This window comes from Engystomops pustulosus, chromosome 4 (genome assembly GCF_040894005.1).
Source record: "Engystomops pustulosus chromosome 4, aEngPut4.maternal, whole genome shotgun sequence".
Lineage (NCBI taxonomy): Eukaryota > Metazoa > Chordata > Amphibia > Anura > Leptodactylidae > Engystomops > Engystomops pustulosus.
Window position 1 is genome coordinate 216,050,906 of NC_092414.1, and position 13,207 is coordinate 216,064,112.

Consider the following 13,207-nt stretch of genomic DNA (forward strand, 5'->3'; position numbering starts at 1 on the left):
GCCTAGCTCGCAGCTGCCTCCAGGCCCCAAGCGAAAAGGCTAGGCCCCGGTGGGGGATGTTGCAAGTGGCGTCACGAACAGGATTTCTACTTCTGTGCCTTATTCTGGCACTATAGACTGTCCTCTATTGAAAAACTACTGTGCTGCCTAACCCTGCTGCCATCCGGGTTTAGGCCCAAGGGATTTTTGTACTTATTCAACATTGACTGTGTTATATTGCTGGTGCGTGCTGTAGAGCTCCACTCCAGCACTCAAGAGGTTAATCCCTGCAACGGACTTTGTCGGCTCTGCTACCTCTGGTACAGCAGCGCCTGAGGTGTTTACCCCAGGAGATTGTGACGCAGCGTGAAGGAAGAGCCGGAGCGGTCCAGCAACGAAGAGGGTTAATCGGCGATCTTGGATTCTGGCGCAGACCGCAGCCTGAATCTACCAACAGTGTGTGCATCATCCAGAAGGGCCATCACACGTGTCCTGCGACTGAAGGAGAGCACCGCTGATCATCGCCGAGTCCTTGCGCTGTGCCGGACAACAGGAAAGGAGATCCTCGCAGCTGTTCCACCATCACCGCTGATCACCGCAGAGCCTCTGCTGCCTGCCGGACATCGGGAACGGAGTTCTTCGTGCACCAGAGCTGTACTGTCATCACGACTGATCCTGAGTGAGTACCGCTGGGGAAGTTAACGGGGGTTGAGATTGTTTCAGACGTTAGGTTAATTGGCTCACCTCCCAGAGAATAGTGACTGTGCCTTAAAGTGCCCACGTCCCCATTACTGGCCATCACCCATAGCAATGGACATTGTTTACCCCTGCAACTCCACAAAATCCAGCCCCAATCATGTCAGCCCAAGATGAAGACACTGAACCAGGGCAATTCCTGTCCCCCGGTGCCTCCTCAGGATCTAAGAGCATGTTTAACCCTCCAGAGAGCCTGTCCAGCCCTATTGCACCACCATTATGCGTGGGGGCTCCCTGGTTTACCCCACTATGAAGGACAATTGGACACCCTCTCTGAATTTAGAGCCAAAATGCTAGCTACCTACACTCTGTATCCGCTCACAGAAGAACAGAAGGTGGGCATTCTAACCGGGCAGTTAAAGGGACCCGCTCTCTGGGAAGTCAAGTCCTGGCCCTGAGAAGAGCGCCAGAATGTGGTCCAAATCCTCAATAGGCTGCGCAACACCTTTGAAAAATGTACTGTCTCTGAATTGAAGCAGAAGTTCTTTGGGGCAAGACAGAAACCTTACGAATCCCTCAGGGATTTTGCCCTCTCCCTACAGGAGACATGGAAGGCTATCATCCGCCTTGATCCCAAAGAGGCTGAGAATTCTGACCAAACCCTGCGGGAGCAATTCATTAATGGACTTTTGGATAGGCATCACAAATGTCAGTTAAAAATGCTGTCTCTTCAACATGTCCAGGTCTCTTTTCTTGAGTTCAAGGAGATTGCCATTGACATACTCAGAGAACGCCTGCCTGCTGGACCACAGAAGGAATTTGAACCTGTGGATATGGAAGATACTGCTCTAGCTTTTCATCCAGCACAATCAGCGACATCGCCTCCAGCGTCTTTGGAAGTCGCTGCACTGGCAGATACCATGAGCAAAATGCTTGAGCGACTGACTAAGCTGGAGATAACTGCTCCCTCCCAGAGGAAGAAGCCTCCAGACAACTCTTTACAGCCAGTTACTCCCTGTGACCTGGAATCAGACAGAACCAAGACTGCGGTGCAGTTACTGCCGTAAGTACGGGCATGAAGAAGAGGGATGTCGTTGGTTAAACGAAAAACCCTTGGAGCTACACAGTTAACCAGACAGGGCATAGTGGTGACACAAATGCCCGAAGACGGTAACTTCTCCCTGGTACTGGGTACCAATGTCCTCCGCAACTGCTACCCTGAAGTGCTGAAGACTCTCCACAACTCTCTACCAACAGTGCCCAGTGATTTTTGGAAGGTAATTCAGGAAACCATGCAAGTCCTAGTTTGCTGGCCCCAATGGAGAAATCTGCAGAGTCCAGATCAAGGATCCACAGCCTGTCCGCCTTTAACCTGGGACTGAGACATTAGGATGGTGCCGAGCCTGCATGGGCGTCCAAGGTCAAGACTACCAGGCTATGGTAAAACCCCTACCAGCTGACGAAGACCTGCTCATTCTAGCCGCCAGGAGCCTAGTCACAGTATCTAGAGGACAAGTACCCATCAGACTGCTAAACGTGGGAGACTCCCCAGTGGATCTGAGAAGATACCAAGCTGTAGCCACTTCCTTTCTGCGTCCACCCTGAAGACTTAGTGGAAACCTCTCTGTCTGCCTCCCAACAGCTGGAGGTGAAACAAATTGCTGAGGGTGAGCCTGCCGAGCAATCCTGGTGGCTTGAACTCATATATATACCATATTACTCCTGCAGACCAAGTACAAGGATTCCTGGAAATGTCGTCATAATGCACCACCAGGCCTTCAGAAAACACCCGCTGGATTTTGGGCAGACTACCCTGATTCAACATACCATCCCTACTGGCTCTCAGACTCCTACCAAGGAGAGGTATCGGCCCATTCCTCCAGCCCGTTACCAAGAGGTGAAGAAGCTGGTGCAAGAGATGAAGACAGCCAATGTTATCCGGGAGAGTCACAGCCCATGGGCTGCCCCGCTGGTCCCTTCGCTTCTGTGTTGACTATAGGAAGATCAACAATATCACCCACAAGGATGCCTATCCACTGCCTCGAATTGAAGAATCCCTCACAGCCCTAGGGTCAGCTGCAATTCTCTACCCTGGATCTGACCAGTGGCTACTGGCAGGTGGCCATGGCGCCTGAAGATAGGGAGATGACGGCTTTCACCACCCCAATGGGCTTGTTCGAGTTCAACAACATGCCTTTCGGCCTATGCAATGCCCCGGGCATGTTTCAGCAGTTAATGGAGAGATGTTTGGGTCATCAGAACTTCGAGACCGTCCTCCTGTACTTGGATGATATCATCATCTACTCCAAGACCTACGAAGAGCACCTCCAACGTCTGGCTGAAGTCTTCCAAATCCTGACCCAGCATGGGTTGAAGGTTAAGCCATACAAGTGCCACCTATTACAGCCTAGCGTAAAGTACTTAGGACATGTGGTGAGTGCTGATGGAATCGAGGCAGACCCAGATAAAATTGCAGCTGTCCATGACTGGCCTACCCCATCTACTATCCGGGACATCAAAAGCTTCCTGGGATTTGCCAGCTACTACAGGCAATTTATCCCGAAGTTTTCCCAGCTGGCGGCTCCCCTGCAAGAACTCCTAAGGGGACTGCTGAAAGAGGGCCAACGATCCCAAGTAAGAAGCAGCCTTCCAAATGCTGAAGCAAAGGCTAACTGAGCCTCCGGTGTTAGGATACCCAGATTACAATCTGCCCTTCATACTCTACACCGAGTGCGCTCTCTGTGGTGGATTCGGGTCCGGCCGGGATTCACTAAGGTAGTTCCTCCGACGTCCACCAGGTGGCGCTGCTGCGCTGCAGTTCCTCGAGGCCCGCCGGAATGCACTGAAGTTCACCGGCCTATTCCTGATGAAGGAAAGCGCGAATCCAGCGAGACTTTTTTTTTTTTAAATGCGGCGGTTTTTCCGAATCCTTCGGGTTTTCGTTCTGCCACGCCCCCATTTTACTGTCGCGTGCATGCCGGCGCCGATGCGACAATCCGATCGCGTGCACCAAAATCCCGGGGCAATTCAGGGAAAATCGCCGCAAATCAGAAATATTCGGGTAACACATCGGGAAAACGTGAATCGGGCCCTTAGTAAATGACCCCCAGTGTGGTCAGTTGTGGTGTGAGGGGTATATATGATATATGTGGGGGTACAGTGTGGTCAGTAGTGTGAGGGGTATATATGATATATGTGGAGGCACAGTGTGGTCATTTGTGGTGTGAGGGGTATATATGATATATGTGGGTTACAGTGTGGTCCGTTGTGGCATGAGGGGTATATATGATATATGTGGGGGTACAGTGTGGTCAGTAGTGTGAGGGGTATATATGATATATGTGGGGGCACAGTGTGGTCAGTTGTGGTGTGCGGGGTATATATGATATATGTGGGGCACAGTGTGGTCAGTTGTGGTGTAAGGGGGAATGTATGATATATGTGGAGGCACAGTGTGGTCAGTTGTGGTGTGAGGGGTATATATGATATATGTAGGGGCATAGTGTGGTCAGTTGTGGTGTGAGGGGTATATATGATATATGTGGGGGCACAGTGTGGTCAGTTGTGGTGTGAGGGTATATATGATATATGTAGGGGCACAGTGTGGTCAGTTGTGGTGTGAGGGGTATATATGATATATGTGGGGGCACAGTGTGGTCATTTGTGGTGTGAGGGGTATATATGATATATGTAGGGGCATAGTGTGGTCAGTTGTGGTGTGAGGGGTATATATGATATATGTAGGGGCATAGTGTGGTCAGTTGTGGTGTGAGGGGTATATATGATATATGTGGGGGCACAGTGTGGTCAGTTGTGGTGTAAGGGTATATATGATATATGTAGGGGCACAGTGTGGTCAGTTGTGGTGTGAGGGGTATATATGATATATGTGGGGGCACAGTGTGGTCATTTGTGGTGTGAGGGGTATATATGATTTATGTGGGGGCACAGTGTGGTCAGTTGTGGTGTGAGGGGTATATATGATATATGTGGGGCACAGTGTGGTCAGTTGTGGTGTGAGGGGTACATATGATATATGTGGGGCACAGTGTGGTCAGTTGTGGTGTGAGGGGTATATATGATATATGTGGAGGCACAGTGTGGTCAGTTGTGGTGTGAGGGGTATATATGATATATGTGGGGGCACAGTGTGGTCAGTTGTGGTGTGAGGGGTATATATGATATATGTGGGGGCACAGTGTGGTCAGTTGTGGTGTGAGGGGTATATATGATATATGTGGGGGCACAGTGTGGTCAGTTGTGGTGTGAGGGGTATATATGACATATGTGGGGGTACAGTGTGGTCAGTTGTGGTGTAAGGGTATATATAATATATGTGGGGCCACAGTGTGTTCAGTTGTGGTTTGAGTAGTATATATCTGGGACTCATTGAGGTCAATTAAGGTGTGAGGAGTATAGCTGATGCCGGAGAAAGTGGAAAGAACCAGAGCCAAATGGGTTGGGTACTATCATATGACAGTAGGTTACAGGTGGTGACACCAATAAAGTTGGAAGTTGAAGAACCTTGTTTCTCTTGTGACATCTAGCCCTGACCAATGTCAGCAGGAGAGGAGATGCCAAAGATTTAGAGAGGGAGTCATCACTGTGGACAGGAGAGCTTAACTTCAAGCTGTAGAGACAAGCTAGAGTCAAGGGTGCCTGAGTGGTGGAGCCTCTGCCACCATGACCAATAGGACTGCAAGTCATGGCCAGTGACTAGAGGAGGACAATGGTCAGGAAGCCATGATGCAAGAGCTTGGAGAGCAGCAAGTAGAGGTGAAAAGGATCACCAGAAGGCTAACGATAGACGCCCCACAGGAGCCGAATTGGGTATTGGGGACAGTAACCAGGTTCCACCAGTAGCAAGAAATGTTGTCAATAACATTAGTTATTTGAGAATTTGATTAGGATTAGACGGATTAACCACAGGGTATGGTGGTCCTAGAATGAGACCCTAATGGACGTATAAGGTTCAAAGGAGTGTGTTATGTAACTAAAAGGAACAAGCCCTCATCCTGTATAGCTGGATAGTGGACCCCCAAGTCCCACCTTCTCTGGTGGTATCAATGCTGCCAGGTCTGACCCTCCATTTATTAAAGAAAATAAACATAATCAAAATTTAGCTAACAATGTAATATAATATATAAAGTAACAAATGTTCCGAAACCTTATTTTAATCTCAATAAATTATCGTCTTCCCTCTTTTTCTATGGGGAATATTTTCTTTTGAAATATCCAATTAACTGGACATAATTTTTTTTCATAATTTTTCATTATCCAGCTGCTTAATGGATAACCTGACATGTATTAGAGAAGAGTGTAAAGGTAATGACAGGTCCCACGAGGAGGCCAATTGTCACCGAGATGATCCTTACAGCAGGGTACAGTATTCATATATAAACCCCCGTTCACACTCATCCTCAGATTGAGTGCGTGTGACGTGTGTGTGGATGGGACATGCTTGTACACACGTGACTGAGATGTTGCTTTTGCATGTGTGTCTAGGACTGGATGTGTTCTAGGTAAGATCTAGATAAGTAAATATCTGGCACTTATTTATGGGGATGATCTATGAGATCCTCTTACACGTAACACTGGTCGTGAAGATCTCTCCAATATCACCATTGGATTCAAGATCTTTGATACTTGTCAAGTCTTGAGAAGTCTTGAGAAGAGCAGCAGAAGGCACCTTGTGGATGTTGTCTGGAGGAGAACAAAGTGTCCCCAATTATCAGAAGATCCAGAAGTGGAAAGGAGAGGGTGAAGGTAGAAAAGGAAGGGAAAGAGTTAGAGAGGAGAAGGTAAGAAGGGAAGGGAGGACAAGAGAAGAAGGACGAGAGAAGAAGAAGGGAAGGAGGGGAAGGGAGAAAGTTGCTGTAGCTTGACATTTACATTCTGAATATTTACGACTATTTTTCGGACAGACTTAGGTATTTTACGGTTTGTGAAGATCTTCTTCTTTTTGTCCCATTCGACAGTCGAGACTTGAGTATTAAACAGGCCGACCCCATGTCTGTATGATGACGTTACACCTCATGTTTGACGCACTAGTTCTTCTTGTAACCCTAGGACACATGCAGTGGCTGTATAAGATCACTTACCTGTTGCTTGGTGAAGTTTGGCTTCTGTATGTGTGTGCTGTGCAGGTGTGTGAAGGTGTGAAATTCAGTCCAGGCTGCCAGTTACCCCGGGGCAATATTAGTGGGTATCTGAGTCAGCCCGGAGACCTGATCATAGGAGGTACTTTCCCTATTCACGTGGACAGGATCTACACAAAAACACATTTTACAAGCCAACCGGAAGATCTAAAGTGCCAACTGTAAGTTTATGGGGAAATGTTCAGGCGTTACGACTGTCTTGTAACAAGCAGTAGGTGGTTTTAAGTTCCAATGAACTATGTGGTTATCCAGGTCTAGTCTTGTGGGAGGGTTCATCAATATCAAATATCCAATAAAATGTCAGAACCAAAACACTATGATGATGATATGGGAGGAACAAGGGTCCTCCTACTGATGGCCAATAATTGGTATTGCTGATGGACAACAGCAAATTAGGTCTTAAGTTTTGGGATCAATGTGCAAGAAAAGGATTTCTGGTCCATCGGAATAATTCATATCTGAACCTACACATATAGATATTCCAAGCATAGCAAGGTTTATAGACTAAACCATTGGCTAGATCACTATGATCCTCTTGGAAACTTTTTTTCTAGAGTAAATCGAATGAGATGTGTTGAGATGAGACTGAGTTTAGCTAAAGCTTATGATGGCCTTCTTCCAGATTTGGCCACCAAATCGGTTAACAGCTTAAAGCCCCACCACTAATTGTCCTAGTTACCCTGTCAAAGCTATCCCTGGCCATAACCTTAATATATTTCTTATAGTAGTGACCATGGTATCAATGTCATGTCTAATATCATATGTGTGAGGCAGGAGAACTCAACTGCTGGAGAAGTTATGGAGTCCGCCATTGATAATGAAGTGAGCCTTTTGGAAGGATGGTATATAATTACATTGTCTATCAGAGCTGAGTCTTGCATCTTCTTCTACATGGACACAAAATACTTCATCTTATACATGTTTTCTCTATTAGGTTTGAAGTTCAAAACTACCAGAGCATGGAAGCCCTGATATTCACCATTGAAGAGATCAATAAGAATCCAGATCTTCTGTCCAATGTCACCCTTGGATTCAAGATCTTTGATACTTGTCAAGTCTTGAGGAGAGCAGCAGAAGGCACCTTGTGGATGTTGTCTGGAGGAGAACAAAGTGTCCCCAACTATCAATGCAATGAAGAAGAAACACTTGCTGGGATTATTGGCGACTCTGGGTCTACAAGGTCAATTCTCATGGCACAAATCTTAGGTCTATACAGATATCCACAGGTAAGGTGAATACTGTTTCCCTGTTTGGGTACAACTTAGATTTTAGAATTATGACATTGATCCTCCTTGTCCCACAGTCCTAGGTACATCTGCCTCACTACATGCCTTATGTATGTTACTACCACTGTCCTTTAGGATTGTTTCTATTTGTAGAATTAGGGCTATAATATACCAATAGGCATAACATGTAAAATACTTCCTGGCTGTCTAGATTTAGTTGGCTGGACACAACCAATCCCCCGTCCTACACAGTCAAAACGGTCATTAGAGATAAGATAAGACAGACTTATTGTAAATCCTGGTGGGCCTCATGTAGAAGACCAATTATATTACGTCATATTTGTCTACTTTCTCTACAGATAAGTTATTTCTCCACCAGTCCATTCCTCAGCGACCGAAATGTGTTTCCTTCGTTCTTCCGCACCATACCAAGTGACAGATTTCAATCTCAAGGTCTAGCTGAACTGATCCTATACTTTGGTTGGACATGGGTCGGGTTGTTGGCCACAGATAATGATTATGGGCAACTTGGCCTCCAAGTAGTAAAGCAGGAATTAGTCCAAGCTGGAGCTTGTGTGGCCTTCATGGAAAATATTATGACAGGTCAACCCAACAGAGGTGCTCCACATATAGTCAAAGTTATCAAGGCCTCATCAGCCAAGGTGGTGCTGGTCTTATCTTCAGATTCAGATTTTATGCCAGTGGTGGAAGAGTTGTCCAAAGAAAACATAACAGAGAAAATCTGGATAGCCAGTGAGTCTTGGTCAACCTCTACCCTTCTTAACAAAGAAAAGTTCCAAGCAGTCTTGATGGGCACTGTAGGTTTTGCTGTGCATGGTGGGCAGATGGCGGGATTTATGGAATATTTAAAAGACGTACACCCAACAAAGTCTTCCGGTAACCACTTTTTGCTTGAGTTTTGGGAGGAGACATTTTCTTGCAAGTGGGCCAACCTTCATACTAGAAGTGACAGTCGACTCAACCAAACCATCCATGAATGTAGCGGAGATGAAAATTTAGAAAGCGCTATGGCTAATGTGGACCTCAGAATAACATTTAATGTCTACACCTCGGTATACACCTTTGCGTGGGCCATTCAAAACTTACTTCGGTGTAAACCTGGCGATGGCCCATTCCGCAATGGCAGCTGTGCCGATATCTTCTCTATACGTCCATGGCAGGTAAAGAAGTAATGTGTTGACATTTGTGAGTTCTCCCCAATGTGTAGCTCTAGAAGGAAGATAGGAAGCAGTTGCATCTATGTCCTGGTGGTCAATGGGGCCTAAATGGTAATTGGGATTTCTCCTAGTAATACATTGGTGTAAGCTGCCCCTCTGAGGTTTTATTGCTTGACTACTCATGGGTCTTTTGGCTCAGAAACTTGAGAGAAAGTTGTTGGACTTTCAAAAAGGGCTTTCCGAGTGAACACCGTATTTGTTTTTTAAAACATGATTTTCAACAAAATTACATTTTTGGGAATTTTATAATAAACGTCCTCTTTGTATTTCTTCAGCTGCTTCATTATATTAAGAATGTACACTTCCAAACCAAAGACAAAACCTACATATTTTTTGATGATAAAGGAGATCCTCCTGCCCTCTATGACATTGTAAATTGGCAACTAAGCTCCACTGGTTCCCTGGAGCAGGTGATCGTGGGAAGTTACGATTCCAGTTCTCCGGATGGAATCCGAATGAAAATAAACAATGCAGCCATTTTATGGGGATCAGAGGTAAGACATTTACCAATATGTTTTTCATCCCGAACCCAAGTAGTTTAGGATTCATGGTGTGGTGAAGTCTATGGTTGTTGTTTTCAATCTGTGAAGTATTTTGGTTGTTCCTTTGCCTACCAGTCACATGGATGACCCAAATGGGCATGGGCGCCATTGCTAAAGCCTTAGATCACAGATAACAGACTATGGGGCACATTTACTTACTCGTCCCGTTGCATCCGGTATGTCTGACGAGGATTCAGAGCTGCTGCCCGATTTCTTGAAAGTGTTGCTTCCCCGCTCAGGTCTGCCGGATATCACAATCTTTTTCCGGTGTATGTAAGTGCTGATCTTTGGACACAATTTGAATTTTAAATTCTGCGGTGCGCCAAAAACCCCTGTGCAATTCAGGGCAAATTGGAAATATTCGGGAAACCCAACAGAAATGCGTCCGACGGACCCTTAGTAAATGTGCCCCTATATCCTTCACATAACTTTTTAACTCTGTTTAACTCTTCCACTAATATCTGTAAAGTTTTCGTTTTTTTTCTGTAATTGTCCCTTTGGTAAATTCTTTCATTTAGACCCCTCAGTCAAAGTGCAGTCCAAGTTGTCCTCTAGGATTTCGAAAGGCAACGATTCCAGGAAAGCCCACCTGCTGCTTCGAGTGTGTCCAGTGTGCACTGGGAGAGATTGCCAATGAGACAGGTATTGTGAACACCAACACCTCATATTTGTGGAATCTACCAACAATTTGACTCCTAATTTGTTTTTCCCTAGATGCAGTGCAATGTCAAAAATGTTCATGGGACACTTGGCCCAATATTCAGCAGGACTTATGCTTACCAAGAACCATTGAATATCTTTCCTATGATGAAGCCATGGGTATAAATTTGGCAACGTTGTCTATTATTTCTTCTCTGGTGCCTATTGGATTTCTAGGAGTTTTTATTCGGTACAAGACAACCCCAATAGTCCGAGCCAATAATTGGTCTCTTAGTTGTCTTCTCCTGGTCTCCTTGTTTTTATGCTTCCTCAGTTCATTAGCTTTCCTCGGATATCCACAACCTGAGAAGTGCCTTTTGCGTCAGGTGGCATTTGGTTTGGCTTTTTCTCTCTGCATCTCTTGTGTCTTGGCCAAGACCATAACAGTGGTTATTGCTTTTAAAGCCACCAAGCCCGGGACAAGCTTGAGACAGTGGACTGGGGTAAAGGTGTCCTACTCAGTCATCGTGATTTGTGTCCTCATACAGATCTCAATCTGTGTGACTTGGCTTTCTTATGCTCCTCCATTTCCCCAGTATGACATTCAGACTCAATCCAGGGTCATCATTCTTAATTGTAACGAGGGATCTCCTTTTGCCTTTTGGGTTATGTTGGGTTTTCTAGGTCTCCTGGCCACTATCAGCTTCATTGTGGCCTTCTTGGCTAGAAGACTTCCTGACAGCTTTAATGAGGCCAAGTACATCACCTTCAGCATGTTGGCTTTCCTCAGTGTCTGGATATCTTTCATCCCGGCATCTCTGAGTTCTCGTGGGAAGTACACGGTGGCCATGGAGATCTTCGCCATCTTGTCCTCCAGTTGGGCTGTCACTGTCTGTATATTCTTACCCAAATGTTTCATTATATTGTTTCGACCACACTTGAATGTGAGACAAAATCTTATGAGAAAATAACATCATCACTAACCAGGCCTCATCCATGACAGCCACCATATGTGGTCACTTTACTTCTGCAAAAACACCTTGATAGACTTTTCCATACCAGAAACAAAAAATATTGTGAAAATGGGACAATTAACAAAACTATATTCAAGACTATTCCAGCAAACCCAATGACAACGAGTTCAATGTCTTGGTCAAAGCCATCAACAATTTTCACGTCATCATAGATTTCATTGTGAATAAGGACAGTGACTTGGGTCTACACAATATCCATGTGATAAGACTTCATTCCACTGTTCAGTCTAGGAAATGTTGTCAAATGATGTTTATTTGTGTATGAGCCATTATTGTAAATTTTTGGACAATCATTTGGCTAATAAAATCCACTATGACTATTCTTTGTTCCATTGAGTCCTATAACCATCACATGCTGGGTGCCAATCACTCACGTCAGCCATTACCGGGCCTGTATGCTACAGCGGGGGTAGCAGACGCACCAGTGCCTAGGAGGGTCCTAAATTCCTAATGCAATATAATAAATTGTCCATGTTCAGGGAAAGTCTCTGAGACGTAGGGTTGGAAACAAAGATTTCCCAGTCCAGATCCAAGAGTAAGCAAAGTGTGTGGTTCATTCCAGGGTAGCATTCAGTTTATGTTTTGTGTTCCCTGTTATGGATTCTTAGTCTAGAGATTAAAAAAGGATTTAGTGATTCAGGGTAAAATACACAGCATGTATGGAAAATCTCCTATCCTGTATATATGGGCACAGCACAGTACTACTACTCCTATCCTGTATATATGGGCACAGCACAGTACTACTACTCCTATCCTGTATATATGGGCACAGCACAGTGCTACTACTCCTATCTTGTATATATGAGCACAGCACAGTACTACTACTCCTATCCTGTATATATGGACACAGCACAGTACTACTACTCCTATCCTGTATATATGGGCACAGCACAGTACTACTACTCCTATCCTGTATATGTGGGCACAGCACAGTACTACTACTCCTATCCTGTATATATGGACACAGCACAGTACTACTACTCCTATCCTGTATATATGGGCACAGCACAGTACTACTACTCCTATCCTGTATATATGGGCACAGCACAGTACTACTACTCCTATCCTGTATATATGGACACAGCACAGTACTACTACTCCTATCCTGTATATATGGGCACAGCACAGTACTACTACTCCTATCCTGTATATATGGACACAGCACAGTACTACTACTCCTATCCTGTATATATGGGCACAGCACCGTACTACTACTCCTATCCTGTATATATGGGCACAGCACCGTACTACTACTCCTATCCTGGATATATGGGCACTGCACAGTACTACTACTCCTATCCTGTATATATGGGCACTGCACAGTACTACTACTCCTATCCTGTATATATGGGCACAGCACAGTACTACTACTCCTATCCTGTATATATGGGCACTGCACAGTACTACTACTCCTATCCTGTATATATGGGCACAGCACAGTACTACTACTCCTATCCTGTATTTATGGGCACAGCGCAGTACTACTACTCCTATCCTGTATATATGGGCACAGCACAGTACTACTACTCCTATCCTGTATTTATGGACACAGCACTGTACTACTACTCCTATCCTGTATATATGGACACAGCACTGTACTACTACTCCTATCCTGTATATATGGATACCGCACAGTACTACTACTCCTATCCTGTATTTATGGGTGCAGCACAGTACTACTACTCCTATCCTGTA

General features: G+C 45.3%; 1 protein-coding gene across 1 annotated transcript; it reads left to right on the forward strand.

Annotated features, from left to right (window-relative positions):
• Window positions 1-835: 835 nt before the first annotated feature.
• Window positions 836-11,461, forward strand: LOC140128608 (vomeronasal type-2 receptor 1-like). The gene is made up of 11 exons (XM_072150306.1): window positions 836-958; window positions 1,278-1,738; window positions 5,957-6,000; window positions 6,340-6,476; window positions 6,822-6,994; window positions 7,559-7,675; window positions 7,768-8,059; window positions 8,419-9,240; window positions 9,573-9,791; window positions 10,358-10,481; window positions 10,554-11,461. The coding sequence occupies exons 1-11, from the start codon at window positions 836-838 to the stop codon at window positions 11,447-11,449; spliced, it is 3,408 nt and encodes a 1,135-aa protein (XP_072006407.1). The 3' UTR covers window positions 11,450-11,461.
• The last annotated feature ends 1,746 nt before the right edge of the window (window positions 11,462-13,207 follow it).

Excerpts from the sequence above, each read along its gene's own strand:
- LOC140128608 (XM_072150306.1), top strand. The coding sequence starts at position 836 with ATGTCAGCCCAAGATGAAGACACTGAACCAGGGCAATTCCTGTCCCCC. Across the intron at positions 1,739-5,956 it reads ACTGCGGTGCAGTTACTGCC|CTGCTTAATGGATAACCTGA; the intron begins GTAAGTACGGGC and ends TTCATTATCCAG. Across the intron at positions 10,482-10,553 it reads AGAGATTGCCAATGAGACAG|ATGCAGTGCAATGTCAAAAA; the intron begins GTATTGTGAACA and ends GTTTTTCCCTAG.